Raw genomic sequence first — 26384 nt, 5'->3', positions numbered from 1 at the left:
AAATATCAGCCAACTGGGAAACTCCTGAGGTTATCCCGGCAGTTAACAAAAAACTATCTGCCAAATATAGGGTATCTTCTTCTGACCCTGAATATTTGTCCAAACATCCAACTCCAGAGAGTCTGGCTGTTCAAGCAGCAACTTCATCGAACTGTAGATCTGCATACCCTACTGTTCCACAAGACAGGGATGATAAGAGATTTGACACTATGTCAAAAAAGGTATTTTCTGCGTGTAGCATGGCACTTATATCCATTAATGTTACTTGTACGCTCACAAGATTCAGCCATACACTTTGTGAGTGTGCTTCATCAGCGGCTGACTGCCTCCCGGAAGGAGAAGAAAGGGAAGCTTTTCTGAACATCATTAAAGATGGTAAAGACGCAATGTGCGAATCCCTTCAAACTGGCATTGATTCTGCTGACAGTATCAGCAGGGCCATGGCGGCAAGTACTATAATCCGCAGATTTGCGTGGTTGCGAAAGTCTGGTTTTGCTCCAGATTTACAGGCCAGACTTTTGAAGATGCCCTTTGAGGGTTCTTCTTTATTTGGTAAGAAGGCTGATGACAGCCTAGAGAAGTTACAAACATCCAAGGCAGCAGCAAAATCCCTTGGAGCTGCAATCCGTCAAACTCCCCATCGCCCCTCAGGAACCTCTTGGAGAGGTAGGTCCTTTCGGTTTAATTCCGCATTCGGAAAAGCCAGAGGACAGCCGGCTCAAAGAGGCCAAAAGAAATTCACCCGAGCTGGACGGGTTAAAAGTACAAAAGCCGCAGCAGCAGCTGATGCCTCTTTACCCTCGGCATCCGCATCAGCCGCCTCTAAACCACTCAGGACTCTCCTCACAAGACACCAGTAGGGGGCAGGTTAACTCAACATCTGGCGGAACGGCAGGCTATTACGTCAGATGCTTGGGCATTGGAGACAGTTGCCCAAGATTATTGCCTACCTTTTCTACGCACCCCTAAGAGTCATCCACCGGGGAACAACTCTTTCAAGTTTCCAGATCCCCTGCTTTTGCAGGAGATTCTAGACCTGCTGGAGCAAGGTGCCATAGAACCGGTACCTGTAGCGGAGAGGAACAAGGGTTGGTATTCCCCCTACTTCTTGATACCGAAGAAGGACGGTGGACTGAGACCCATCTTGGACTTACGAGAATTGAACAAATTCCCCAGGAAGGACAAGTTCAAGATGGTAACTCTCTCTCAGATCCTTCAGGCCCTCCAGCTTCATGACTGGCTGGTATCTCTAGACCTTCAGGATGCTTATTTCCATGTGCCAATCCATCTCATACACAGGAAATACCTGAGGTTCGCAATTGGAAACTCTCACCATCAATTTCGAGTTCTGCCATTTGGGCTGACCTCCGCCCCGAGGGTCTTCACCAAGCTAATGTCGGTAGTGGCTGCAAGTCTAAGGAGGGAAGGGATCCACGTTTACCCCTACCTAGACGATTGGTTGATCAGAGCAGCATCATCGGAACAAGCTCAGATCCAACTAGATTATGTCTGCCACTTCCTTCACAAACTGGACTTCTCCCTCAATTTCAAGAAGTCACAGATGATGCCATCACAGAGACTCCAGTTCATCGGAACGGTCCTGGACACTTCCCTAGGGAAAGCCTTGCCACCAGAGTTGAGGGCTCAAGATATTCTGCAGATGGTCACCAAGTTTCAAAATGCCCAACGTCTCCCAGCCTTCGACTTTTTGAGGTTGCTAGGCCTCATGGCATGCTGCACCTTCCTTGTGCCAGAGGCTCGCCTGAGAATGAGATCTCTCCAGTGGGCACTAAGAACTCAGTGGTCGCAATTCTCAGGAAAAATGACAGATCTCCTTCAGGTTCCGGACAAAGTAGCTTGAGACCTTCAGTGGTGGGCCTGTCGGGAGAACATTTTGAAAGGAGAACTGTTTTGGCAACCATGGCCGGAGATAACAGTAGTCACGGATGCCTCACTCACAGGCTGGGGAGCCCATGGCAACGACTGGACCATCAGCGTTCGTTGGTCTCCATCGGAGTCCAGACTACATATCAACCTGTTAGAGCTGAGAGCTATCAGACTAGCGCTGAAGGCTTTTCTGCCATCTGTACAAGGGGAAAATGTCCTAAAAATGACGGACAATACAGTGGCCATGCACTACCTCAACAAAAGAGCAGGCGTAGGATCACTGCCACTGTGCAGAGAGGCTGTGCAGCTATGGTTTTGGGCAATTCAAGAAGGAATCTCTCTATCGGCAGTTCACTTAGCCGGAGAGAAGAACTTGACAGCGGACGCTCTGAGCAGGCAGAGCACAGTCTCTCACGAGTGGGAGATAGCTCAGGAAGTCCTTCAAGAGATCTTCGCCCTGTGGGGAACCCCTCAAGTGGATCTGTTCGCCACCAGTATCAACAGGAAGTGCGATCAGTTTTGTTCAAGGGAATTTCCCCCGAGAGGAGCTCTACGGGATGCGTTCGTGGTAGACTGGGAGTTTCCACTTCTGTACACGTTTCCTCCAGTCCCTGTCATTCCTCAGATGATCAGGAGGTTGCGAAGATTCCGGAAGACTATGATCCTAATTGCCCCAGACTGGGCCAGGAGAACGTGGTACCCGGACCTTCTGGACATGTCCATCTGCCCTCCGAATCGTCTTCCACGCAGGGAGGATATTCTCTCACAGAAGGGAGGTCAGGTTCTCCATCCAGACATCAGAACCCTCAACCTTAACGCTTGGTTTCTGAAAGGTTGAGATACAAGGATTGGGACCTCCCAGGTGACGTTATGGAGGTGTTGCTTTAAGCCAGAAGGCCAGCAACAAAGACTTTATACCGCTGCCGTTGGAACAAATTTTGCAGCTGGTGTAGAGAAAAGAATATTGAACCCTTTTCATGCGGTACACCAATGGGGTTTTGCTCTATTTGGCGAATTCAGGTCTTCAGGTTGGTACGATCAAGGGCTACCTCGCAGAGCTATCTATCTTCAAGCGCACTGCAGAGGAGCCATCATATTTCAAATTACCCTTAGTAATACAATTTCTGAAGGGGTTAACTAATGTCTATTCCCTGAGACCGTTCCAAGTTCCCTTATGGGACTTAAATTTAGTCTTAAATTTCCTGATGGGTATTCCTTTTGAACCACTCCACTCTGGTTCGTTAAGTTTTCTCACCCTTAAAACTGTCTTATTAGTGGCTTTGACATATGCCAGGAGGGTGAGCGAATTACAAGCCCTATCTTGTAAACCCCCCATACAATTTTTCACAAAGACAAAGTTGTCCTGCAAGTGAAGCCTAATTTCCTCCCAAAGGTGGTTTCTGAATTCCACATCACTCAGAAGATACCCTTACCCTCATTCTATCCTCCTCCCCATCCAGGGAAAGAGGAAGAGAGGCTACATAGGCTGGATCCAAGGCGAGCCTTGAGTTTTTATATCAGCAGACTTGCTAGGATTAGGCAAGCAGACCAGCTGTTCATAGGTTACACAGGGCACAAATTAGGATTGCCAATCACAAAACAGACCATTTCCAGATGGATTATTTTAGCCATTCTAGAATGTTACAAACTGGCAGGGAAAGAGCCCCCTCAACATCTTAGGGCTCATTCAACCAGGGGTAACGCAGCCTCTTTGGCCCTCCAAAGAGGGGTACCGATTCGAGACATATGTGCGGCTGCCACATGGTCGTCCGCACATACCTCTACAAAATTTTATAATCTGGGTTCCTCCTCTAGCCAAGAGACTAGACTTGGCAAAGCTGTGTTACACTCTGCTCACTCTTAAAGGGGAATATGACAATTTTACTCCCACTTCCGTTTACACACCACTGCTACGGGAGTCTATCAAGATAAGGAATACGTCAGGACACAATCCCTTCGAAGAACAAGTTACTTCTTACCTGGTAACGTTCTTTCGATGGGATGTTCCTCCAACGTATTCCTTATCGCCCCTCCCATCCATCCCCTCAGTAAAACTTCCCTTGTGGTTGCAGTTTACGCTCCTTCAAGGTCAATAACCAATTCATGCACAGCTACTCTTAAGCTTCAAAACTGAACTGAGCAACGGACGCTGCACGAGTCTATTTATAAGCATGATGACGTTGGCGCCGATACAGAGGCTGTCGAGGGACACCAACTCGAGGGACCTCAACGCGCAGCGCCCTCTACTGAAAAAATGTTCCGAGGCCAGCAAGCTGGAAGTAAATCTATCAAGATAAGGAATACGTCGGCGGAACATCCCATCGAAAGAACGTTAACAGGTAAGAAGTAACTTGTTCACCTTCTTCATGTTTTAACAAGCCCATCTACTTGGCAGATGCAGTTCATGTTGTATGCAGTTCACTGATACATTTGCCTTCCAGCAACAATCTGCAGTTGGAAGGGGTCAATGTGCTGCCTTAGTCAGATTGTGACACTTGCACTACTTTTATTTTTTATTGTGATATATCGCCACTGTTTGACCATGTTCTGATGTTTTCTCTTGCTGGTAAGTATTTGTTCATGTGTGTTGTTTTTGTATTCATTATTGAGAGCAAATTGTCTGTGGCCTGTTTCCATTTAGGACAGTGCACTTTGTGACACTTGTGTCATGTGTTGTGCATTCAATTGGTTGCTTTCACATTGCATCCCATGCCATGGTGTGTTGGGGCGGTGTTGGGCGATATGCTACTATTTTGATGTGGTATTTTGCAAGGGGGTAGTCCTTCATGCTGCATGAATGTGTGCCTTTCTGTGACACAGCATTGGGTGTCTTTGAGTAGCTAGGGATGCACACAATGTAGCACTTCCAGGGGAACAATCTCAGGCTGGTATGGTTGTGACAGTTGACTGTCCCTTTTGTCATCATTATTGACTGCAAGCTGGTATGTGCCAGGCCTGTGTGCACTCCGCAGGGGTGGGATTTTAGGTGAAGTAATTTGCCACAAGCTGCCACACCACGTGCCCTTTCACCTCCCATGCATGTGGTTGGGGATGTGGGGGCACCACCATGTCCACTGGCACGCCACGTTGCAACGTTGTGCAGGACATATGCTGCCACTATGATCCTGCTTTGTATTGTATCTTACCTCAGGTGGTGGGGTGGGGTTCCGAATTGGCGTCATCATGTAGGTGCTCAGAGGGTAGGCGCTGCCCCCTGGGGAGGTGATAATGGTTAGTGGGCTTTTCCCATTTCTCAGTTTGTGACATGCATGCATGTGCAGAGGCATTTATACTCACCAATTAGCCATGTGTCGCCATGCCGGCCAGCTTCCAGGTCCCAGTTTAGGAGTGACATTCTGAATATGAAACTATCATGGCTGGACCCTGGATAGTTGGCATATACTGAGGTGATGATTCCCTTGGCATCACATACAACCTGCACGTTGATTGAATGCCAGTGCTTGCGGTTCCGACAGATATGCTCAGTGGCCCTGGGTGGACGTAGAGCCACATGGATGCAATCAATGGCACCTAGGACTTTGGGGAAGTGTGCCACCCCGTAAAATTGCTGGACAACAGCCTCCTTTTCTGCAGGTGTTCGGGGCACGTATATGTGCCTGCGGACTGTGGGGCGTGCAGTCATGATGGCCAACACCTGGTGTAGGCAGCGTGACTGCGTGGCCTGTGACCCCCCCCACCCACTATGGCACTTGTCCGCTAAAATGAACCAGTAGCCAAGAAGTGCAGTACATTGAGCACCTTTTCCAAGGGGTTCAGTGCTTATGAGCACAGGGTGGGTGATGCAAGGTCTTCCTCCCACTCCTTCACCAGGTCTAGGATTATGTGTGGTGGAAACCTGTACCTCCCACACACCTGGTCATCAGGCATCCCAAAAAGGCTGGTCCTGGGTAAAAAAAAAAAATGCGGGGCCTGGCTATCCTCCTCCTCCTGCGGTGTCCCACGACCACTGCTGCGAGGAACAATATATTCATCGTAGCGTCTGAGCTTGTTTGTTGTTTGCGTGCACTTTTATGCTGCGCGGGGCCGCTTACGCCCGCTTCCTGCTGGCGTACGTGTTTCCGGATTAGCGCGTCTTTTCTGGAGCACGCCTTTGCCCTGTTCGATTCCATGAATATGTGTTAGCGCGCGTGTGGGCGTTGCGAGCATTTACCTCCTGTACTTCCCCCGTAACACCCACATTTTCACACGTTGTTCCCCATTCCGCGTGTTACGCCCCGTGTTCAGCCCACTTTTCTTGTGTGCGCTACGCTATGTGCGCTTTCCCTGTGCGCGTAGCGCATGCCGTTTAGTGACGCGTGTGCCCGCGTGCGCCACCCACGGAATTGGCACACGTCCCAGCTTTTAGTAGCGCAGCGCATTCCATGAATCGATCAACAGCTACGTGCACGGATTTGGCACGCATGCACTGCAATTTTCATGCTTGCGCTCCCCTTTACGGCGCACATTTATTCCATGAATTACCCCGTAAGAGTTTTAAAAGGTTATGAAAATGTAAGTCAACTATTGTGCATTTTGAGTTTTGGACATTAGCGTTTATAATCACGAGTGCTTTGTTACTTAAAAAACAGTTCGACTTTTTTTTCTACAAAAGTAATTCTTACATATACTATTTTATACTATTTGTGTACCACTTTTTTAACTGTTGGAACCCTTTGATGTAATAATGTTTACATTGAAAAAATAGTGAAATTCCAAAACAAGCATGTTAACATCATTTAATTTAAGTGAACAGATTCCTCTTACAGAGCACAAGGTTTCAGCAGAGGTCTGTTGGAATTGTCTTCCATTTCCTAAACATTGCCAAGCTAAAAAAGACCAGACCAATATTTACCTTGAAAGAGATAGTCTTCTGTGTTTTGATCAGGGTTATCAGAACTTCCAACTATGTCAAACGGTGATCTGCCAGCCATCATTTCAAACATAAGCACTCCCAGGGCCCACCAATCCACGCTGAATCCTTAATTGAACAAAGTAAAAAAAAAAAAATCTCATGATTGTGTATAAAAGCATACACAAATAAAGGTTAGGTTTTACGTCAGAGCCCAATCTTGTTTACAGATTTTTGTAGGTCAATGGGATTTAGAAAAACAAGTTACTTACCTTCGGTAATATACTTTGAGGTGTATGGTAGCCTTCTATTACTCATCTCTTGGAAAGTCATCCATGTGCAGACTGTTGGGGGAATTTTTGTCAGTCACAAGGTACTTGGCTTCATATCAACTGTCGCGGAACCAGTGGCACCACTTGAGTTGGAAGGGTCGTGCTTAACACATATACAGAGCCACATGAGTTCTCTAACCAGAGTTCCACCACCCTTATAACCAGTCACAGGCACTGAGGAATAGTAGGCATGTTGGACCAAAAAAGTGAAACCAATTTAAGAGTAATCTCCAAGAGGTATGAGCGAGGGTCGATTAGGAATCTGTGGGAGGATACCGTTATCCATCAGAAAGAGCATGACTGGAAGTATGTAACTTGTTTTTCTAATGGATAACTTCCTTGCTCAGATTCATATTATTAAAGTGCTTGCTGTCTCTTGGCCGTGCTGCCTAAAGGACTACGTAGTGAAAGCAGCATGCGCAAGGAGATCTTCCGTACGTAGGTCTGTGGGGGAAGTAGCCTAGACAAGTGCACCAGAGTGCATGGATTTCTCAAATCTGTCCGCCAGGCCAGATTTCAGGAGGTTACCCTAGTTATAGTGAACAGGGGAACTAGCGAAACCTAATCAAGTTAAGCATAGAGAGTGGTCAAGGCCTAGTCTCAGGTGAGGCGAGTGGAATCAGGGGTCCACAATGAGTTCACACAGTGCAATACACAAAGATTCTGCTTAAACAGTTAAGAACAAAAATACTTATTACAGGCCCAAAACACTAAAAAGTAGGTAATATCACAAAACACTCAGTTTTAAAACATACACACAGTCACCTTTGGTTTGTACAAATGCATACAATTCACTTAAACACCTGAAAGGAAGGTAAATAAGTATGCAATAGCCAAACCAGTTCACAAGAATGAAGACCCTAACTTTATAGGTCCACTCCCTATTTTGAATGGGGCATTGTGCCCAAAAGTCAATGTTTCTTCACTGGACAGGGGACAAAGGCAGGAAGAGTTCTGATGGTGGTGAAAATTGTTCCAACAGATTTCAAGGATTTTACAGGTAAGTGAGATGTGTTTTTTATCTGTTAGAATAGCTTTTAAAACAACTGTTTAAAAGCTCCATGCATAGCTCCTTCTACCTTCCCCCTCCTGATGCAGCCATTCATACCGCTTAGGTGGGGGAATTGAACTCAGGTGCAGACCCTTATTGTTAATTGCCTGATCCTGGCAAAGGTTTTTAGGCCTTATTGCCTGTCCTTCACTTCTACATGTCTCTTCAGCCCTCTTCTTCGTCTCAGTCCCTAAGGGATTCTGGGACATGTAGTTTATTTTAGAATCTAGTTTTTTCCACTTCTATATAATTCTGGGTGGATTTAATTCCCCCATTTTCAAAAGAGGAATTGTAGGTTTCAACCTTATTAGAGAAAGGTCGTGTACAGAAGGCAATATTTCCACCATTTTCTAAAGTACACTTTTGGTATTAAGGAGGATGTTTGTTTTTAGGGATACAAAAGATTTGTTCTTTTGACATAATATATTGTGGGTTTACCACCTTAGAATTTACCATCTAAGTTTTACTAAGAGGTTCAGTGGAGCTAAAATGACAATAAGCCATCACCTCTTCTGGCATGGTGGTAAAAGTATCCTTTGCAGAGAAAAATACTGTGCCTCATCCCACGGATTCTCCTCACTACCCTGGTCCCTGTGCCCACCCAGGTAATTCTCCCGCAGTACACCACCCCCAGGACTGGGATCAGGAATCCCACTCATGGCCACCTGGGAAGAGACTTTAGGCAGGGCTTTGGCAAGGGATCCACAGGATTCCTCACATTGCCCAAGATCACAAGGGTTCACTGTTTTGAATCTTTTCCCACAAAGTACATTAAATTAAGATAAGAGCTCAGAGTATGTATGACTGAGGTCACGAAACACTAATGAATCACTCCAGCACTCAATGCAAACTGCCCTGCTCCTTTGAGAGGTTCTTTTAACATGTTTTAATAGCACTAAATGGCACTTTCACTGAACCTATGCCATGTTTAATATCAAATATGTCATGAAATGTAACGCCAGAAGCAAAAAGTAAATGCAACAAATATACTTTCTGCAAGTACTATTATCTATGTTGAGTTTCAAGTGATATTTGTTATTACAAGTTTTGGCTGCTAAGGGAGATTTTAAAGAGGTTTAAAAATACTGAGACAAATTTGAACTGGATATCGCCAATGAAAATTGAATAAAGGACGTTTTGGCAACTACTTGCCATTTATTTTTGTCCCAAATTCTAAGCCCAATTATCCCAGACTATAGTGCCTAATGCAACCTTCCCTGAACCGTAATATTGGCCACTTGATTCGTCATGTCTTCCCTTTTAGAGCCCTTCTCATGACAAGTATGCTGCTGATTGCATTTACAAGGTTTCACAACGCACTCAATGTATCAATGCAGGATAATGCAGCAAAGTAAGGTCGGGTGTATGAAGGAAACTGGTTGGTGTTCCTAAAATCCACATCTACAACCTGCTTTTGATTGGTATGTGAAGTATTGTCTTCTTTGAAAGTCATTTTGTTTCACCTGGTTTGGGGATTTTGTTTTGCCTAATTTGGGGTTTTGTATTCTTCTCTTCAATTACTTGGCTCTTGTTAAGAAAGATTTCTCTTTTTGCAATTTCCATCCATAGTTTCTATGGAGCTCCTTTCTTTTTGCTCCGTTTTTGAACTAGATCTAACTTTTTGAAGCTTCAGTTCCCTTGCCTTTTGCTCATTGTTACGGGGTAACTGATCAGACCTTCAGATTATCAGTACTGGGAAACGTTGCTTCCCTTTTGAATTCTTGTACTTTATCATTGTACACAGCACCTTATATTACAGTGCAACAGGGATACTATTGTATTACCGTAGCTTTTTACACTTGGGATTTTTGGTTACTTTTACATGAGCCTGGGGTTCAAACCTGTGTTGCTCCAGGTAATCTTGCTTCCAAAGCGAGCACGTTGCCGCTGAGCTATCCTCCCGAGACAATGGGGACAAAGGCCTCTAGGACCCACATTAATCACTCGCCTTCCCAAGTTTCAGAAGTATAGTTATAGTGGCATCTCTCAGAGAGGCAGGTAGAATAGAGTTATTAAGTGGTTTGTTCCATACCTCTAGTAAATGTGAGGAGAGGATGGCTGCATACCCTTGGTAAAATTTGGGGGCGAGCCTGTCGGGTCCCCGAGCCTTGCCTTTTGGTAATTCTGATATTACCTTCACTATTTCTTCAAGTGTAATCGGCTTCTCAAGCGCTTCCCTAATCTGAGGCCTCAAGCCTGAAATAGGTATCCTCTCCAAAAGGGATTTGACAGTATGTGCATCATGAGGTTGGTCTGCTGCATACAGGGGTTTCGTAGAATCTATAGAACACTTTTAGGATATCCAGGTGCGCCCATTGGGGGGATCCATTCTCGTCCTTAATGCAATCTACTTGCACAGATCCACCTTCCAATCTGGCTACTTTAGCTAGTGTTCTACCAGGCCTTTCAACCTCAACATATCTTCTAGCTGCCTGTGGGCGTATGAAGTAACGTACCTCTCTAAGTGCATGCGCTTCAAAGTGTTTCAATTCAGTTTGGATATTTTCCAACACTTGGGGGCTGGGTGAGGTTACATATTCAAGTTCTAGTTGCTTGAGCTTGTCTTCAGAACAGCAAAGGCCCCCCTAATTGCTTTTAATATCCCGGCTTCCCTGGATATGGACATGCCCCGTATATATACCTTAAAGGCTTCCCATCTAACCTCTGCAGAAGTGGCATCAGATTTATTGCAATCAAAATATATGTCCGAGTGAATCTCAGATTTGAACACAATGTCTAGGAGTGCCTGAGACTTAAATTGCCAGGAGATTCGGGTGCAGGATGAGGGCGCATAGACAGCGTTAATATCACTGTTGAATGATCAGACAAAGTGCAGGGACGTATCTCAGCATTCCCGATCCTATCCAGCAAGGGGGTTGATACCAAGAACAGGTCAATGCGTGATGAGCTATCGTGAATCAAAGACGAACGCCCACTTAGCAGACGATCAAGTTACTTACCATATCTCGTAACGTTCTTTCGATGGGATCTTCCTCCGACGTATTCCACATCTATGACAGGTAATGTCGACAGCTGTGCTGCTTCGGCAAATTTTCGGCAGAGGGTGCCTGCATCAATCCGTTGTCCCTCGAGGGCCTCCGTCGAGGGTCGACGTAACCGGATGTTATATATAGGACGCACGGTGTCCGTAGCCTCAGTTATAGTTTTTTCCCATAACGTGTGGCACCAATCTCCTGCCAGTATGACTGCAGAAAGCCTTGCGGAAACGTAAGTTGCAATCGCATAAGTAATGGGATACGTTGGAGGAACATCTCATCGAAAGAACGTTACCAGATATGGTAAGTAACTTGTTCTTCGAGTGGATTGTGTCCTCTGACGTATTCCACATCTATGACAGACTCCAAAAGCAGTACCAACTTATGGAGGTGGGAAAAGAATTTAAAATTTAGAATTTTAGAATGTGCAATCAAATTGCTGAATAAAGGACTGCCTTACCAAAGGCCAAATCCTGCCCATGGATGGAGTCCAAGGAATAGTGTCTCACAAAAGTATGGACAGAGGCCCATGTGGCTGCTTCGCAAATATTGCGAATCGGAACACCCCTCTGTAGGGCAGTGGAGGCAGCCACACCCCTAGTAGAGTGAGCCCGTTAGCCTACTGGAGGGTCCTTTCCCGCCAAACGGTAACACTCAGATATCATCAAAATGATCCATCTGGACAAGGTCTGTTTCGAAACAGCGTGGCCCCAGCGCCTTCCAGCATAACTAACAGAGTTGATCGTCCACTCTGACCCAGGACATCCGTGAGAGATAGAAACTCAAAGCTCTTCTAGGATCCAACCTATGGAGCCTCTCCTCTTCCTTACCAGGATGTGGAGGAGGATAAAATGCCAGAAGAATCACCTTCTGGCCCAAATGGAATTCCGACACAACCTTCAGAAGAAAAGAAAGCCGCACTCGCAAGACAACCCTGTCCTTATGGAACACAGTAAAGGGCGGCTTGGCGGAAAGTGCCTGCAACTCACTCACTCTGCGTGTGGAAGTAACCGCAACTAAAAACACAGTTTTAAAGGACAACAGTCTCAACGGACAAGAATCTAAGAACTCAAACGGAGCTCCCATTAGGAACTTTAAAACCAAATTCAAATCCCATTCCGGCACCTGGAAAGGCGACAGTGGAAACACATTAGTTAGCCCTTTTAGAAACTGAGAAGTCAAAGGGATCTTAAAATAAGAACATTCCTCAGACGATCGCTTAAATATGGACAGCGCCGCCGGGTAACCCTTAATGGTACCCACTTACAGGCCCTTGTGGGCTAAAGAAAGCAAAACAGACAAAACCAAAGGAATGGAACATTGGAAAGGATCCACATTCTATCCCCTGCACCAGTCACAGAACTTTCTCCAATGGCAACGGTACAGGGATTTCGTTGCGGCCCTTCTGGCCGAAAGCAACACCTCCATCATGTCTTCGGAGAGGTCCCAATCCTTATACCTCAACCTTTCAAATACCAAGCATGACGGCTGAGAGACTTGATCTCTGGATGGAGAACCCGACCCCCCTCCCGTGAGAGCAGATCGCCTCGGTAGGGAAGACGGCGTGGAGGGCAGATGTACATGTCTAGAAGGTCCGGGTACCATGCACTCCTGGCCCATGCCAGAGCAATGAGGATAATTCGGGAACCGAACCTCCATAACCTCTGCAACACTTGTGGAATAACGGGGACTGGAGGAAACGCGTACAGCAGTGGGAAAGTCCACCCTACTAAGAACGCGTCCCCTAAGGCTCCTCTTGGAGGAAATTCCCACGAGCAGAATCTTTTGCACTTCCGGTTGACACTGGTGGCAAAGAGATCCACTGGTGGGGTTCCCCAAAGGGCGAAGATCTCCAAAATAACTTCCTGAGCCAGCTCCCACTCGTGAGAGACCGTGCTCTGCCTGCTAAGAGCATCCGCCGCCGCAATTTCGTCTCCAGCCAGATGAACTGTCGAGATCGAAATTCCTGCTGGATGGCCCAGAACCAGAGCTGCATCGCCTTCCTGCACAGCGGGAGTGACCCTGCCCCCCCTTTTTTGTTGAGGTAGTGCATGGCCACTCTATTGAGCATCATAATCAGGACATGCTTCCCCCCGCACAGACGGCAGAAAAGCCTACAAGGCTAGCCTGACGGCCCTCAGCTCTAACAGATTGATGTGGAGTCTGGACTCTGACGGAGACCAATGTCCGCTGGCTGTCAACTCGTTGGCATGAGCTCCCCAACCTGCGAGGGATGCGTCCGTCACTATCATCACCTCCGGCCATGGCTGCCAAAATGGTACTCCCTTCATCAGATTGCCTTTGTCGGCCCACCACAGAAGATCCTGGGCGACCGAGGTCAGAATCTGAACGGGATCCGACATCCTGCCGGAGAACTGCAACCACTGCATCGTGAGAGCCCACTTCAGAAATCTCATCCGCAGCCTGGCCTCTGGCACCAGGAAAATGCAGGATGCCATGAGGCTGAGCAACCTCAAGAATTCGAACACCGGGAGACTCTGGGCACGTTGAAACTTTTCCACCATCTGCAGAATGTGATGAGCCCTCACCTAGGGAGGCAAACACTGTACTGGAGCCGCTGGGTAGGTGTCAAATGTGACTTCTTTAAATTGAGGGAAAAGCTCAGCTTGTGACGGGAGTGGCAGGTGATGGACAGATGATCCAGGGCTTGCTCGGGAGAGCGCGCCCTGATCAACCAATTGTCCAGGTAGGGGTAGACGTGAATCCCCCCTTTCCTGAGATACGCTGCCACCACCACCATCAGCTTGGTGAAAACCCTGGGGGCGGAGGTCAATCCGAACGGCAGAACCTGAAACAAAGTGCGAGTCGCCAACCGCGAACCTCAGGTTCTTCCTGTGCTTGGGATGAATCGGCACATGAAAGTAAGCATCCTTGAGGACTAGAGACACCAACCAATCCTGAAGTTGAAGGGCCTGGAGGACTTGAGAACTTGTCCTTCCTGAGGAGCTTTTTCAACCAACGCAAGTCCCTGATGGGTCTCAGTCACCCGTCTTTTTTCGGTAACAAAAAAAAAGGAGAATACCATCCCTTGTTCCTCTCCGCTAAAGGCACCAGTTCTATGGTGCCTTTCTCCAGCAGGGATAGGATTTCCTGCGCAAGGAACGGATCCGGACGCTTCAAAGAGAGCTTCCCTGGTGGAATGTCGTGAGGCCTTTGCCGGAAGGAAAGACAGTAGCCGTGAGTTATGATCTCCAGAACCCACACATCTGAAGTAATGGTCCGCCATTCTCCAAGATGCTGCGCAACTCTGCCCCCAACTGGTGAATCATGGGACATGGCCTCATGACTGAGCGGACGCGGCTGCGGCAGTGCCTGAGGGCAAAGAGGCAACTGCCCAAGCGGCTTTGACTAGCAGGTCCTCTCGATCTACCAAAGGAAGAGTAGTACCAAAAGGAACCTCCCGTCCATTGCTGTCCGTCCCATAGGACGAAAAGACAGAGGTTGACGAACTGCAGCGCTCAAAGACTTTGTTGCAGCTTTGGAGGTTGGCAACCTCTCAAGGCTCTAGTCAGCCTTGCTGCCAAACAGATGAACACCATCAAAGGGCATGTTCAGAAGATGGGATTGCACATCAGGAGCAAACCCCGACTTCTGCAACCACGTAAACCTGCGTATCACGGTGCTCGTAGCCATGGACCGGCGTACAGTCTGCAGTGTCCAAACCCGACTGAACGGCGCGCACATGGCCTCCTTGCCATCTTGCATGAGGGCTAGGAAACCATCCCGTTCCTCCCCTTCGGGAATATGCTCAGCCGCCAAAGACGCACAGTTCCACAGAGTGTGAGTGAATCTCGCCAAGGCACAGGTGGAGTTGACAGACTTTCATGCCATACCCTAGCCGAAAATACCTTCCTTGCCCAACCATGAAAGCGCTTATCGTCCCCATCAGGAGGGATGGTAGGGTACGCAGCCTGCTTTGAGGAGGCCGTAGCCGCCTGCACCACCAAACTCTCTGGAGTAGGGTGCGTCGACAAGTAGCAGGGGTCACCAATGGATGGGCGGTATTTTTTCGGAAGCGACTTATTAACCGCCGGTAGACTCTCCGGAGCAGTCTAAGCCGCCGCCAACCTCCTTTACAAAGCCATGTGAAACGGCAACACCGGGTCAGTTGGTGGCCAATGATCCAGGATGTCCATCAAATCATCCTGAGTAAAATCAACAGGTGGAGCCGACCACCCCAAGTATTCGGTCACCCTCGACATGAGACGCTGATAGGAGGAATCACCAGCATCATGCAATGACTGACCAAGTTCCTCCATCTGACTATGCCCCGACAAAAGATCATCAGGGACCTCAGGAGGCACAACCCCCTCCTCATCAGACAGTTCCTCAACCTCTGAAATGTCTTGCAAAGGCTGGAAAAAGTCCAATCTAATAGTAGGAACAGAATTGGGCTCAAACATAGGCCTCACAGACTTACTGAGAGCCTTCCTCAGAGTTTCCACAGCCCTCCGGGGCACCTCTGGCAAATCCTCCACAAACTGCGTCGAGGGCCCCGAGAGAATCAGCGTCAACGTCGAGCGAGGCGCTGACTGCGTCGACAACTTCTTCGAGGACGGAGCCCCGAGAGTGTCCCTCGACAGACACAGCGCTGATGGCGTTGACGCCTTCTTCGAAGGCTTCACAGGTTCCTGCGGTCTCGATGGCGTCGAGGACCGGGACCTGAATCTGGCACGGCTATGGCTATCTCCCTTGTCCGAACGGGACCTCGACGGCTCCCGATGATTGCGCCAACCGCCCGAGCCAGAAGGCGAGTGGTGTACCGAGCCCGTTCCTTGCCGGCTTCTTTCGAAGGCGTGGACGGAACTGTGCCTTGCGATTCGAAAATCGCTAACATCTTCCGGCGGAATGATTCCCATCCCGCCAGCGACGAAGACTTGGTGGGACAAGTCAACTGTCTGGCGGAATCCTCCTCCTCCGACGAGGACGGGGAAGGCGACCAGTGATGGCGCTCCCTAGAATGCCTTGAGGAGGCAGAGGAATGGCGGGAACCACTCCTAGACCAAGACCCCCTGGATTTACGCCGACGCAGAGAGTCGCCCCTTGAGTCATCGGTCGAAAGCCCAGCGGATTTCGATTTATGGGGCTTATACACCCTACCTACCTTCAACTTCTTACGTTCCCAGAAGGCCTTAGATGTCAGGCACTGGCACTCCTCGCAGTCGTCGGTGGCATGGCTTTCGCCGAGGCACCAGAGGCAGATGTCGTGCGGGTCCGTGATGGACATCTTCAAACCGCAGTCCCGACATTTTTTAAAGCCCGACTTTGGGATAGTAGAAGAAGACAAAGACATTGCTTTCGAAGAGCAGAATCGAGTGCGCCGAGATTCTGAAGCAAACATGTTGCGGAAAAAACAGAACTCAGGCTACGGGCACCGTGTGTCCTATATATAAAACAGTGACGTCGACCCTCGACGGAGGCCCTCGAGGGACAACGGATCGACGCCACCGACGCAGGCGCCCTCTGCCGAAAATGTTCCGAAGCAGCACAGCTGTGGACATTACCTGGCCGATGTGGAATACGTCGGAGGACACAATCCCCTCGAAGTATACAACGTGATTTTAGCACATAACCTAGAAATTTGTGCTGTTACAGAAACATGGCTGCATGAGGCATCCGGCCCTGCCCTTGCTCTCGCCCTCCCATTGGGGTACACCATCTTTCGTCAAGGCAGCCTTCTCTTGAAAGGGGGTGGGGTAGCCCTCATAGCAAAAGATTCCATTGACATTAGAAAGATTAAACACTATCACAAGCAACTGTGATCTCTTTTCCGTCAAGTTCACAACGTCACACAACTGCACTATCACACTGCATTTTGTCTACCACCCCCCTGGTCCTCTAGTCGACTTCCACTCCACCATCACACACCTCTTGTCAGACAACCTTAAAACCTCCTCAAGAGTAATTCTAGCAGGTGATCTTAACCTAGGATTAAATTATCCCAATGATGCCCCAGCTAAAGCCCTATCTAAGGCACTGGATACTCTTGGCTTCTCACAAGCAATACCGAATCCTACTCATTGTAAAGGCCGTACCATCGACTGGATAGACCACCATACCTGCCCACCAGCCGCCACAGCTGACTCAACTCCCATGGACTGACCATCACCTTATCCTCTTCACCATCTCTACACCAAAGTGCCAAAAACCAACGGCCAGGCCTCTGCCCCCACTAGAAACGCACACCTCCTCACTAAAGAAAGGTTAGCCCCATACCACAGGGTCTTAGCCCTATCAGCCCCTTTCTCCAAAGACCCCAATGTTCTCGCCCTCTCCCTTAACACCAATCTCTCTGAGGCAATTTATGTTATTTCACCCCTAACCAACCGCAAAGCTAAATGAATCAAACAATCCAACACATGGACCACGCCTGAACTCAGTCTTGAGAGCCAAAAAGCATGCAGCCTTATTGAAGTGGCAAACCAACCAACTTACATTAGACAAACTACAATTTAACAAACTGTCCACAATGAATACAAAAAAGCGATCCTCCTTGCCAAGGCCAATTCTTTCAATACACGAATCGCCAATGCCAACTCAAACTGTAAGGAAATATTCACCATCTTCAGAGAGTTAGAAACTCCATTCCCCCACCCCCCCCAAACCATCCATAAAAACAAAGCCTGGTGTGCCGACATCCAAGTAGCCATGCTTCACAAGCTCAACAACCTTCAGAACAAAATCCAAGTTAATCAATTGCTGCCACACTCCTCTAACCCGGCACAGCCACTCACCCCCGACCAGCAAGCTCCTAATACAACACTTCTCGTTCAGAGATGTCAGAAGTCACTGCAATAATGAAAAACATTAAACCTTCTATGTGCAAAGGGGATATCTGCCCAGCCTCCGTCATCAAGGAGTGTGCAGACCTGCTTACAACCTTTCATCACAGCGTTCATCAATGCCGCCTTTGCGTCAGGGATAGTCACCTCCCCAGCCTTAAAGAAGCATGGATTTGCCCCCTTTAAAAAAACCTTCAATCCAAATAACTACAGGCCCATAACCAATGTGCCATTCTTACTTCCGATTCTGGACAAGGCAGCATACTTGCAAGTCCAGTAATTCCTAGCGTCTAACAATATCCTAGGCGCACGACAATCCGGATTCCGTCCTGGTTCTGGAGCAGAGATGGCCCTACTGGACCTAAAAAATCAAATTGATGACATCAGAGACACAGGCAAACTGCCCTTCCCCTCCCTCCTTGACCTGTCAACAGCTTTTGATTTAGTGGATCATAAACTACGCTGTAAACACCTCTCTCTCTACTTCAGCCTTCTTCTCACTCAATGCAATCACATGGATCGCCTCCTTCCTCCAAGGTAGAGCTATGCGGGTCTTCTCAGACCAAGCAGCAGCCTCCCAGAATACCATTCTATTTGGAGTTCCACAAGGTTCCTGCCTATCCCCCATGCTATACAATATTTTCACGATTTCCCTCTACCATACTTGACTCACTCAGCATCATGTACACTAACTATGCTGACAATACTCAAGTCCTCATTCAGCTCTCCGAAAACTACGAGGAGTTCTGAACTACACCACCATTCACTCACGGATGGCTGAAAATTGGCTATGCCTGAACGGGGATAAGACTGAACTACTACTACTACTACTACTACTACTACTAGCCCCCACTGAGTCACGCATCAAACTTGATTTTCTTCACTATAGACAACATCACCATTCCCGTATCCAAATCAGTCAAAACACTGGGTGTCTACCATGATGCCAACCTAACCACGTCTAGACAAGTTGGCGCAATCTCTGCCTCTGCAGCATTCTACTCTAAACTCATCAACGCCACCAGACAGACGACCACCTCAAACTGCCTGACAATTGCTAGGGTCTTAATAGGCTCAAGACTGGACTATTGCAATGCCCTATTCACAGGGAACGCAGCTAAAAATGTGGACAAACTCCAAACAATTCAAAACAACGCCCTTTGGGCTGCGCTAAGCATACCCAAAGGAGAACACGTCTCATTAGCCAGACAGCAAGCTCACTGGTTGCCTGTCCGCCAGCGCATCCTTTTCAAAAACACTAGCCCTTACACAAATGCATCAACCACACAGCACCTCCCTACCGCTCACACAGTCATTACTCCACACTCCTCCAGACCCACAAGAACACCCTACGCCAACCTACAGTCTGTTCCGAGAGTCAAGCCCGCCAGAGGAGGGGGTGCAAGCTTCCCCTTTATTGCCGCCAGGCATTGGAACTCACTTCTGCGTGACATCAGAGCAGAACCCTCTCATCTCGCCTTCCGCAAAGTGATAAAAATCAGACTGTTTGCTTAAAACGGCCCAGTCACCTTCATATCTTTAGCAACTGTCTAACAACTACACTACTCACATCTAACCCTTTATGTCCTATTTACAGCAACTGGACCCAGCAATTGTACCAACTTTCTCTGTCTTATTGCCATTCAGCATAAAATGTAACCTTGTGCCGTACAATCACACTTGTAACCAATCCCATTTTCCCCAACTCGGGTATGGGCAAATGTAAACAACCAAATCATATCAATAATTGTAACTGTACATGCCATCAAGTCGGCTATATGACCCAGTCGCATTGCCTCATGTTGTAACTAAGTCATCTCCATGTAACAGCGCCTCAATGCCCACGGCTGTGTGCGTGCTCTGTAGCAATGCAGATAAATAAATACATAAAACTTATATTGTTTCTCCTGGTCATGAAACACTCTCCACACATCACATAAACCCAACGATTACATGTGTAAAAGCAGTCTACGAGCCGCCCGAGATAGGGATCTTGTGGCCGTCCCGGTTCTATCCTACTGTGTCAAGCATCAGATTCATGTCCCACCCACCCCCAATACAGTCGGAATCTCAATAAATCCCATCAGTATTGATGCCACGTTGTCAAAGAACTCAGGTGTATCGACATTGGGACAGTACATATTAACCAGTAAGTATTCAGCACCAGCAATAATACAATGTAGTATGAAATATCTACCGTCTGAGTCTATGTAGCTCTTTTTCAAGACAAACTTAACAGATTTATGAACCTTTATCATAACAGCTCTGGCCTGAGATGAATAATTGGTAAAATATCTGTTTGCCCCCCATGGCGGTGCTATTCCAGTTGCAGTGCCCTTCATGGCATGTGTCTCATGTATGAATAAGATTTTAATATCATGTCTAAGGGCGTATGCCATTATTTTACGTGACTTGGTATAGTTGCCCTAACCTCTGACATGCCAGGTCATTAGTTTAGTATCCATCACGTACCATAGAAAGCATCTATCGGCTCCACTCCCACCTCAGCGGATATGATGTCTGTTATACCAGTATGAACATACTTAACCCTACACTCTACTGCCAAACATATTTAATTTTTCCCAGATTTGCAGGGCCTGGTTCTGCTTAAACCGTCTAGAATTTCACCTACCCTTCAAACATCCAGCCAACTTCCCACCCTTCCTCCCTGGCCCAGCCAACGTAGCAGTATAGTCGAGGCCCCTACCCACCCAGCTCCCCTCCCCTCTGCTTGGCCTACCCAACTTGGCCTAACCACTTCCCTAGAGACAACATTAACGTTAGCAACTGTTTTGGGGTAAGCTGTTGGCGCCAAAACCCTCTTTGTAGATACAACAGTATACCATACTTTTCAAGCAAACAAAACCTGATATAGCAGGGTGACTTATGTTAGCTATATCAACACAGGCTAAATACGATCATTCATGGTGCGGATTGCGAGTGACATGTCAGTTCGGTGGTGGGACCTCATCCGCCTGCTCAGGGCCATCCGGCTACGGGATTTGTTCCTCTATGAACTTGACAGCTTCACCGGGAACCGTAAAGAAGTATAGCTTACCACGAAATTGGCATTTCAGTCCAGTTGGGCATAGCATGGGATATTGAATATTGCGGTTACGGAGTAGTTTCTTAACACCAGCCAACTGAAGTCGTTAGTTCTGTAGAGATATGGAGAAGTCCAGGAACAGTTTGATTACTTGGGAGCCCAGGCATAGTTCCTTTTCTCCCCTAGCAAGCCGGAGAAGATTGTCCCTGTCCCGATAACTGAGAACCTTAGCTATGACCGGTCACGGGAAGTCGCCAGGCTTTGGTCGAGGGCCCTGGGCCCGATGTGCCCGCTCAAACTCAAAGAATGGGGACAGGGCCCCGTGAACCTAAGAGATCCCTAAGCAGGTTCTCGACTGCCTGTTCCATAGCCCCGTTAGGGCATTCTCCGGCACCCCACTATTCTGATGTTCATCCTGGATCGGGACTCTAAATCATCACATTTGGTTTTTACCATTTGCATGTCATTCACCAGGGATGACTGTATTTTGTAGGCCCTGCACAGTGTCCTCCGTTACCACAATTCTTGTCTCAGCTTCTGTTATGCGGCCGCATTCCCTTTCCAGCTGCGTTCTCATGGAGGATACATTCGCTGTGATGTCATCAAATTGTTCATGGACTGCTGTAAAAAACTTTCCCATGCCCTCCGTGAGATCCAGAGGCGGATTTGATGGTGGTTCCACTTGCGCCGCCCCAGTGGTCATTGCGGTCTCAGGGGTACCATTTGCATTAGGAGTTGTGTATTTATTCATGGCGCCTGTGTTTTGCCTCCACCTGTCCCTCTAGTCATCGTGCTGTAGCAAAGAAGCCATTAGCTCGACTATTAACCAGGCCCACATGTATCCACAGTCCTGGCACACACACTCCACACGCTGTAGAATCGACTTCTGTAGGTGTCACCCGTCCCAGGCTCCTGTGCGGTCCCCCTCTCACAGGTTGTCACCAGATAGTTCCTCAACCATCTGTGGGGACCCCCCTAAACAAGCGTGTGCAGCGTCCAGCGGACCCGCTCTGTTGGCTAGTGGCACCAGGGCATATGCGGTAACACCACCCCACCCCACGTGTCAGGCCAATGGCAGTCCGATGATTTAACCCTCCTGGGGATAGCTCCACTGCATCAATGACCGCCCGGTCGGAAGAAGGGGGGTCTCCTCCAATGCCCTGCTGTTCCACAGGATCCGCAGGAAGTAAAGCCCACTTCAGCAGCCTCAACTGTCATGATGGCTCATGCATAAATGCTTCCGCGACTCCGGGATAGCCGAACCCTCGCCCCCCGATGAGGGCTACAGATTGGTGCTACAGAGACACAACCCAGTAGGCCGGGTCACTCACTTCCGCACTCTGTATTCATGACAAATATAGCGAGATATGCAGTTCTAGTGTCAGTAGGATGTAGTAGTCAGCAGCAGGGTATGTTTAGTGTTTCCAATAGTGGTCCACAGTGGTAGAGCTCAGTAAATAGGGATGTGGGCGCTGTGTTGAGCGAGTATACATTCGTGCTGTTGCTTCAGGGCTCCAGGTATTTGGTCCCTCACTGCATAGAAATGGGATCAGGGTCGGACTGGGACAAGAAATGGGCCCGGACACCCAAAAAAAAGTGCTCCACCCCTCGCCTCAAAAAAGTGGCCCACCCCACGCCTCATGACCCTTGACCTCTGATGACATCACCGGAAATGATGTCATTTGACCCCACCGCAAAGTGACATTCCGGAAAGCGAGGATACACAACCTTTCACCCCTTGACAAAACAGGAAGTGTCATCAATAGCATTGTTCCTAAGTACACTACGAAAAGAACAAGTTACTTCTTACCTTGTAACGTTCTTTCGACGGGATGTTCCTCCGACGTATTCCTCATCTTAGATATCTCCTTCCAGCTCTGCTGGCCTCAGAAAAAATGTTCTCTCTAGAGGGCGCTGCGCGTCGACGTCCTCCGAGTCGATGTCCCTCGACAGCCGCCGTATCAATGTCATCCTGCCTATAAAGGCCGCGCGCAGCGTCCGTTGCTCAGTTCCGTTTTGTAGCCCACAATAATTCTTTCTGGACTAGACTAATCACCCTGAAGGAGCGTAAGCTGCAACAACAAGGGAAGTAGAACTGCAGGGATGGATGGGAGGGTCGATGAGGAATACGTCGGAGGAACATCCCGTCGAAAGAACGTTACAAGGTAAGAAGTAACTTGTTCTTCGAAGGGATTGTGTCCTCCGACGTATTCCTCATCTTAGATAGGCTCCCCTAGCAGTATTCTATTATTGGAGAAGGGAGTACTGACTTCACGCTGTCTTCTATTGATGAATAGAATGCAGTACAGCCCTTCCAAACCTAGTCTCTTGACTGGAGGAGGAATCCAAGTTGTAAAATCGTGTAAAGGTATGGAAAGACCATGTAGCGGCCGCGCAGATGTCTTTAACCGGCACACCTCTTTTGAGGGCCGATGAAGCTGCAATACCTCTGGTCGAATGAGCCCTAAGGTTTTGAGGGGGCTCTTTCCCTGCCAGTTTATAACATTCCAGAATGGCTAGAATGATCCATCTGGAAATGGTCTGCTTAGTTATTGGTAACCCCAGCTTGTGACCTGTGTAACCTACAAACAGCTGGTCTGCCTGTCTTATCCTGGCTAGTCTACTGATGTAAAAACTTAAAGCCCTTCTAGGGTCTAGCCTGTGTAACCTCTCTTCCTCTTTCCCCGGATGAGGAGGAGGATAGAAAGATGGTAGGGTAATCTTCTGAGTGATATGGAATTCAGAAACCACCTTTGGGAGCAAATTAGGCTTCACTTGCAGGACAACTTTGTCTTTGTGAAAGATTGTGTGAGGGGGTTTACAAGAAAGAGCTTGTAATTCGCTCACCCTTCTAGCAGATGTAAGTGCTATTAATAAAACAGTTTTAAGGGTAAGGAATCTTAACGAACAAGAATGGAGTGGTTCGAAAGGTGTGCCCATCCGGAAAGTTAGGACTAAGTTTAGATCCCACAGGGGAACTTGGAATGGTATTGGGGGGATAAACATTGGTTAACCCCTTTAGAAACTGTATTACCAAGGGTAACTTGAAATAGGATGGTTCTTCCGCAGTGCGCTTAAAGATGGATAGCGCTGCGAGATAGCCCTTAATGGTGCCCACTTGAAGGCCTGAAATCGCCAAATATAGTAGGAAGGACAAAACCATTGGTGTACCACATGAAAAAGGGTCGATATTCTGTTCACTACACCAGCTGCAAAATCTGTTCCAACGGCAGCGGTATAAAGACTTTGTTGCTGGCCTCCTTGCCGAAAGCAACACCTCCATATCATCATCAGGGAGGTCCCAATCCTTGTACCTCAGCCTTTCAGAAGCCAAGCGTGAAGGTTGAGGGTTTTGATGTCTGGATGGAGAACCTGACCTCCCTTCTGTGAGAGTAGGTTCTCTCTGAGTGGAAGTCGAATTGGAGGACAGATGGACAAGTCTAGAAGGTCCGGGTACCACGTTCTCCTGGCCCAATCCGGGGCAATTAGGATCATGGTTCTCCGGAATCTTCTCAACCTCCTGATCATTTGAGGAATGACAGGGACCGGAGGGAACGCGTACAGAAGCGGAAACTCACAGTCCACTATGAACGCGTCTCCCAGAGCTCCTCTCGGGGGAAATTCCCTTGAGCAGAACAGATCGCATTTACTGTTGAGGCTGGTGGCGAACAGATCCACCTAAGGGGTTCCCCAAAGGGCGAAGATCTCTTGAAGGACTTCCTGAGCTAGCTCCCACTCGTGGGAGACTGTGCTCTGCCTGCTCAGAGCATCCGCTGTCAAGTTCTTCTCTCCGGCTAGGTGAACTGCCGATAGAGAGATTCCTTCTTGGATTGCCCAAAACCAGAGCTGCATCGCCTCTCTGCACAGGGGTAGTGATCCTACGCCTCCTCTTTTGTTGAGGTAATGCATGACCACAGTGTTGTCCGTCATTATCAGGACGTTTTTCCCTTGTACAGCTGGCAGGAACGCCTTCAGCGCAAGTCTGATGGCTCTCAGCTCTAACAGGTTGATATGTAGTCTGGACTCCGATGGAGACCAACGACCGCTGATGGTCAAGTCGTTGGCGTGGGCTCCCCACCCCGTGAGTGAGGCATCCGTGACTACTGTTATCTCCGGCCAGGGTTGCCAAAACTGTTCTCCTTTCAGAATGTTCTCCTGACAGGCCCACCACTGAAGGTCTCGAGCCACCCTGTCGGGGACCTGAAGAAGATCTGTCATTCTCCCTGAGAATTGTGACCACTGAGTCCTCAGTGCCCACTGGAGGGATCTCATTCTCAGGCGAGCCTCTGGCACTAGGAAAATGCAGGATGCCATGAGGCCTAGCAACCTCAAAAAGTCGAAGGCTGGGAGACGTTGGGCATCTTGGAACTTGGTAACCATCTGTAGAATATCTTGAGCCCTCACCTCTGGTGGCGAGGCTTTTCCCAGGGAAGTGTCCAGGATCGCTCCTATGAACTGGAGTCTCTGCGATGGTATCATTTGTGACTTCTTTAAATTGAGGGAGAAGCCCAGTTTGTTAAGGAAGTGGCACACGTGATTTAGCTGGATCTGAGCTTGTTCCGAAGAAACAGCCCTCATCAACCAATCGTCCAGGTAGGGGTAGACGTGAATCCCTTCCCTCCTTAGACTTGCCGCCACTACCGACATTAACTTGGTGAAGACCCTCGGGGCGGAGGTCAGCCCAAATGGCAGCACTCGAAATTGATAGTGAGAGTTGCCAATTGCGAACCTCAGGTATTTCCTGTGTTTGAGATGGATAGGCACATGGAAATAAGAGTCCTGAAGGTCCAGAGATACCAACCAGTCCTGGAACTGAAGGGCCTGGAGGATCTGAGAAAGAGTGACCATCTTGAATTTGTCTTTCCTGAGGAATATGTTCAATTCTCGCAAGTCCAAGATGGGTCTCAGTCTTCCGTCTTTCTTTGGAATGAGAAAGTAAGGGGAGTACCAGCCCTTGTTACTCTCCGCTACAGGTACCGGTTCTATGGCACCTTTCTCTAGCAGGTCCAACATTTCCTGCAAGAGGAGCGGATCTGGAGCTTTCTGAGAGCTGATCCCCGGTGGATGACTCTGAGGTATGCGTAGGAAAGGCAGGCAGTAACCTTGGGCAACTGTTTCCAATGCCCAAGCATCTGACGTGATAGCCTGCCATACCGCCAGATGTTGAGTCAACCTGCCTCCTACAGGTGTCCTGTGAGGGAAGTCCTCAGAGTGGTTTTGGGGCGGCTGATGCAGATGCCGATGGTAAAGAGGCACCTGCTGTTGCTGCGGCTTTTGAATATCTACCATACGACCCCGTCCACCTCGGGTAGTTCTTCTTTGTCCCCTTTGAGCCGGTCGTCCTCTACCTCTTCCGAATGCGGAGTAGAAGCGAAAGGACTTGGCCCTCGCAGAGGTTCCTGTGGGACGAAAAGGTGTCT

The 26384-nt window shown here is 48.3% G+C and overlaps 1 protein-coding gene across 3 annotated transcripts in view; it reads right to left on the bottom strand.

Moving 5' to 3' along the window:
- PRKCI (protein kinase C iota) overlaps positions 1-26384 on the bottom strand; it is a 1761305-nt gene that overhangs the window by 472505 nt on the left and 1262416 nt on the right. For all 3 annotated transcript variants that reach the window (XM_069618564.1, XM_069618565.1, XM_069618563.1), the window contains one exon: positions 6740-6865. In XM_069618564.1, the coding sequence (XP_069474665.1) occupies positions 6740-6865 (126 nt within the window). The remainder of the gene's footprint in view (positions 1-6739; positions 6866-26384) is intronic.

Source organism: Ambystoma mexicanum, chromosome 10 (genome assembly GCF_040938575.1).
Source record: "Ambystoma mexicanum isolate Mex_15411 chromosome 10, UKY_AmexF1_1, whole genome shotgun sequence".
Lineage (NCBI taxonomy): Eukaryota > Metazoa > Chordata > Amphibia > Caudata > Ambystomatidae > Ambystoma > Ambystoma mexicanum.
The sequence above is the reverse complement of the archived record's forward strand: the minus strand, read 5'-3'. Positions and strand labels throughout refer to the sequence as shown.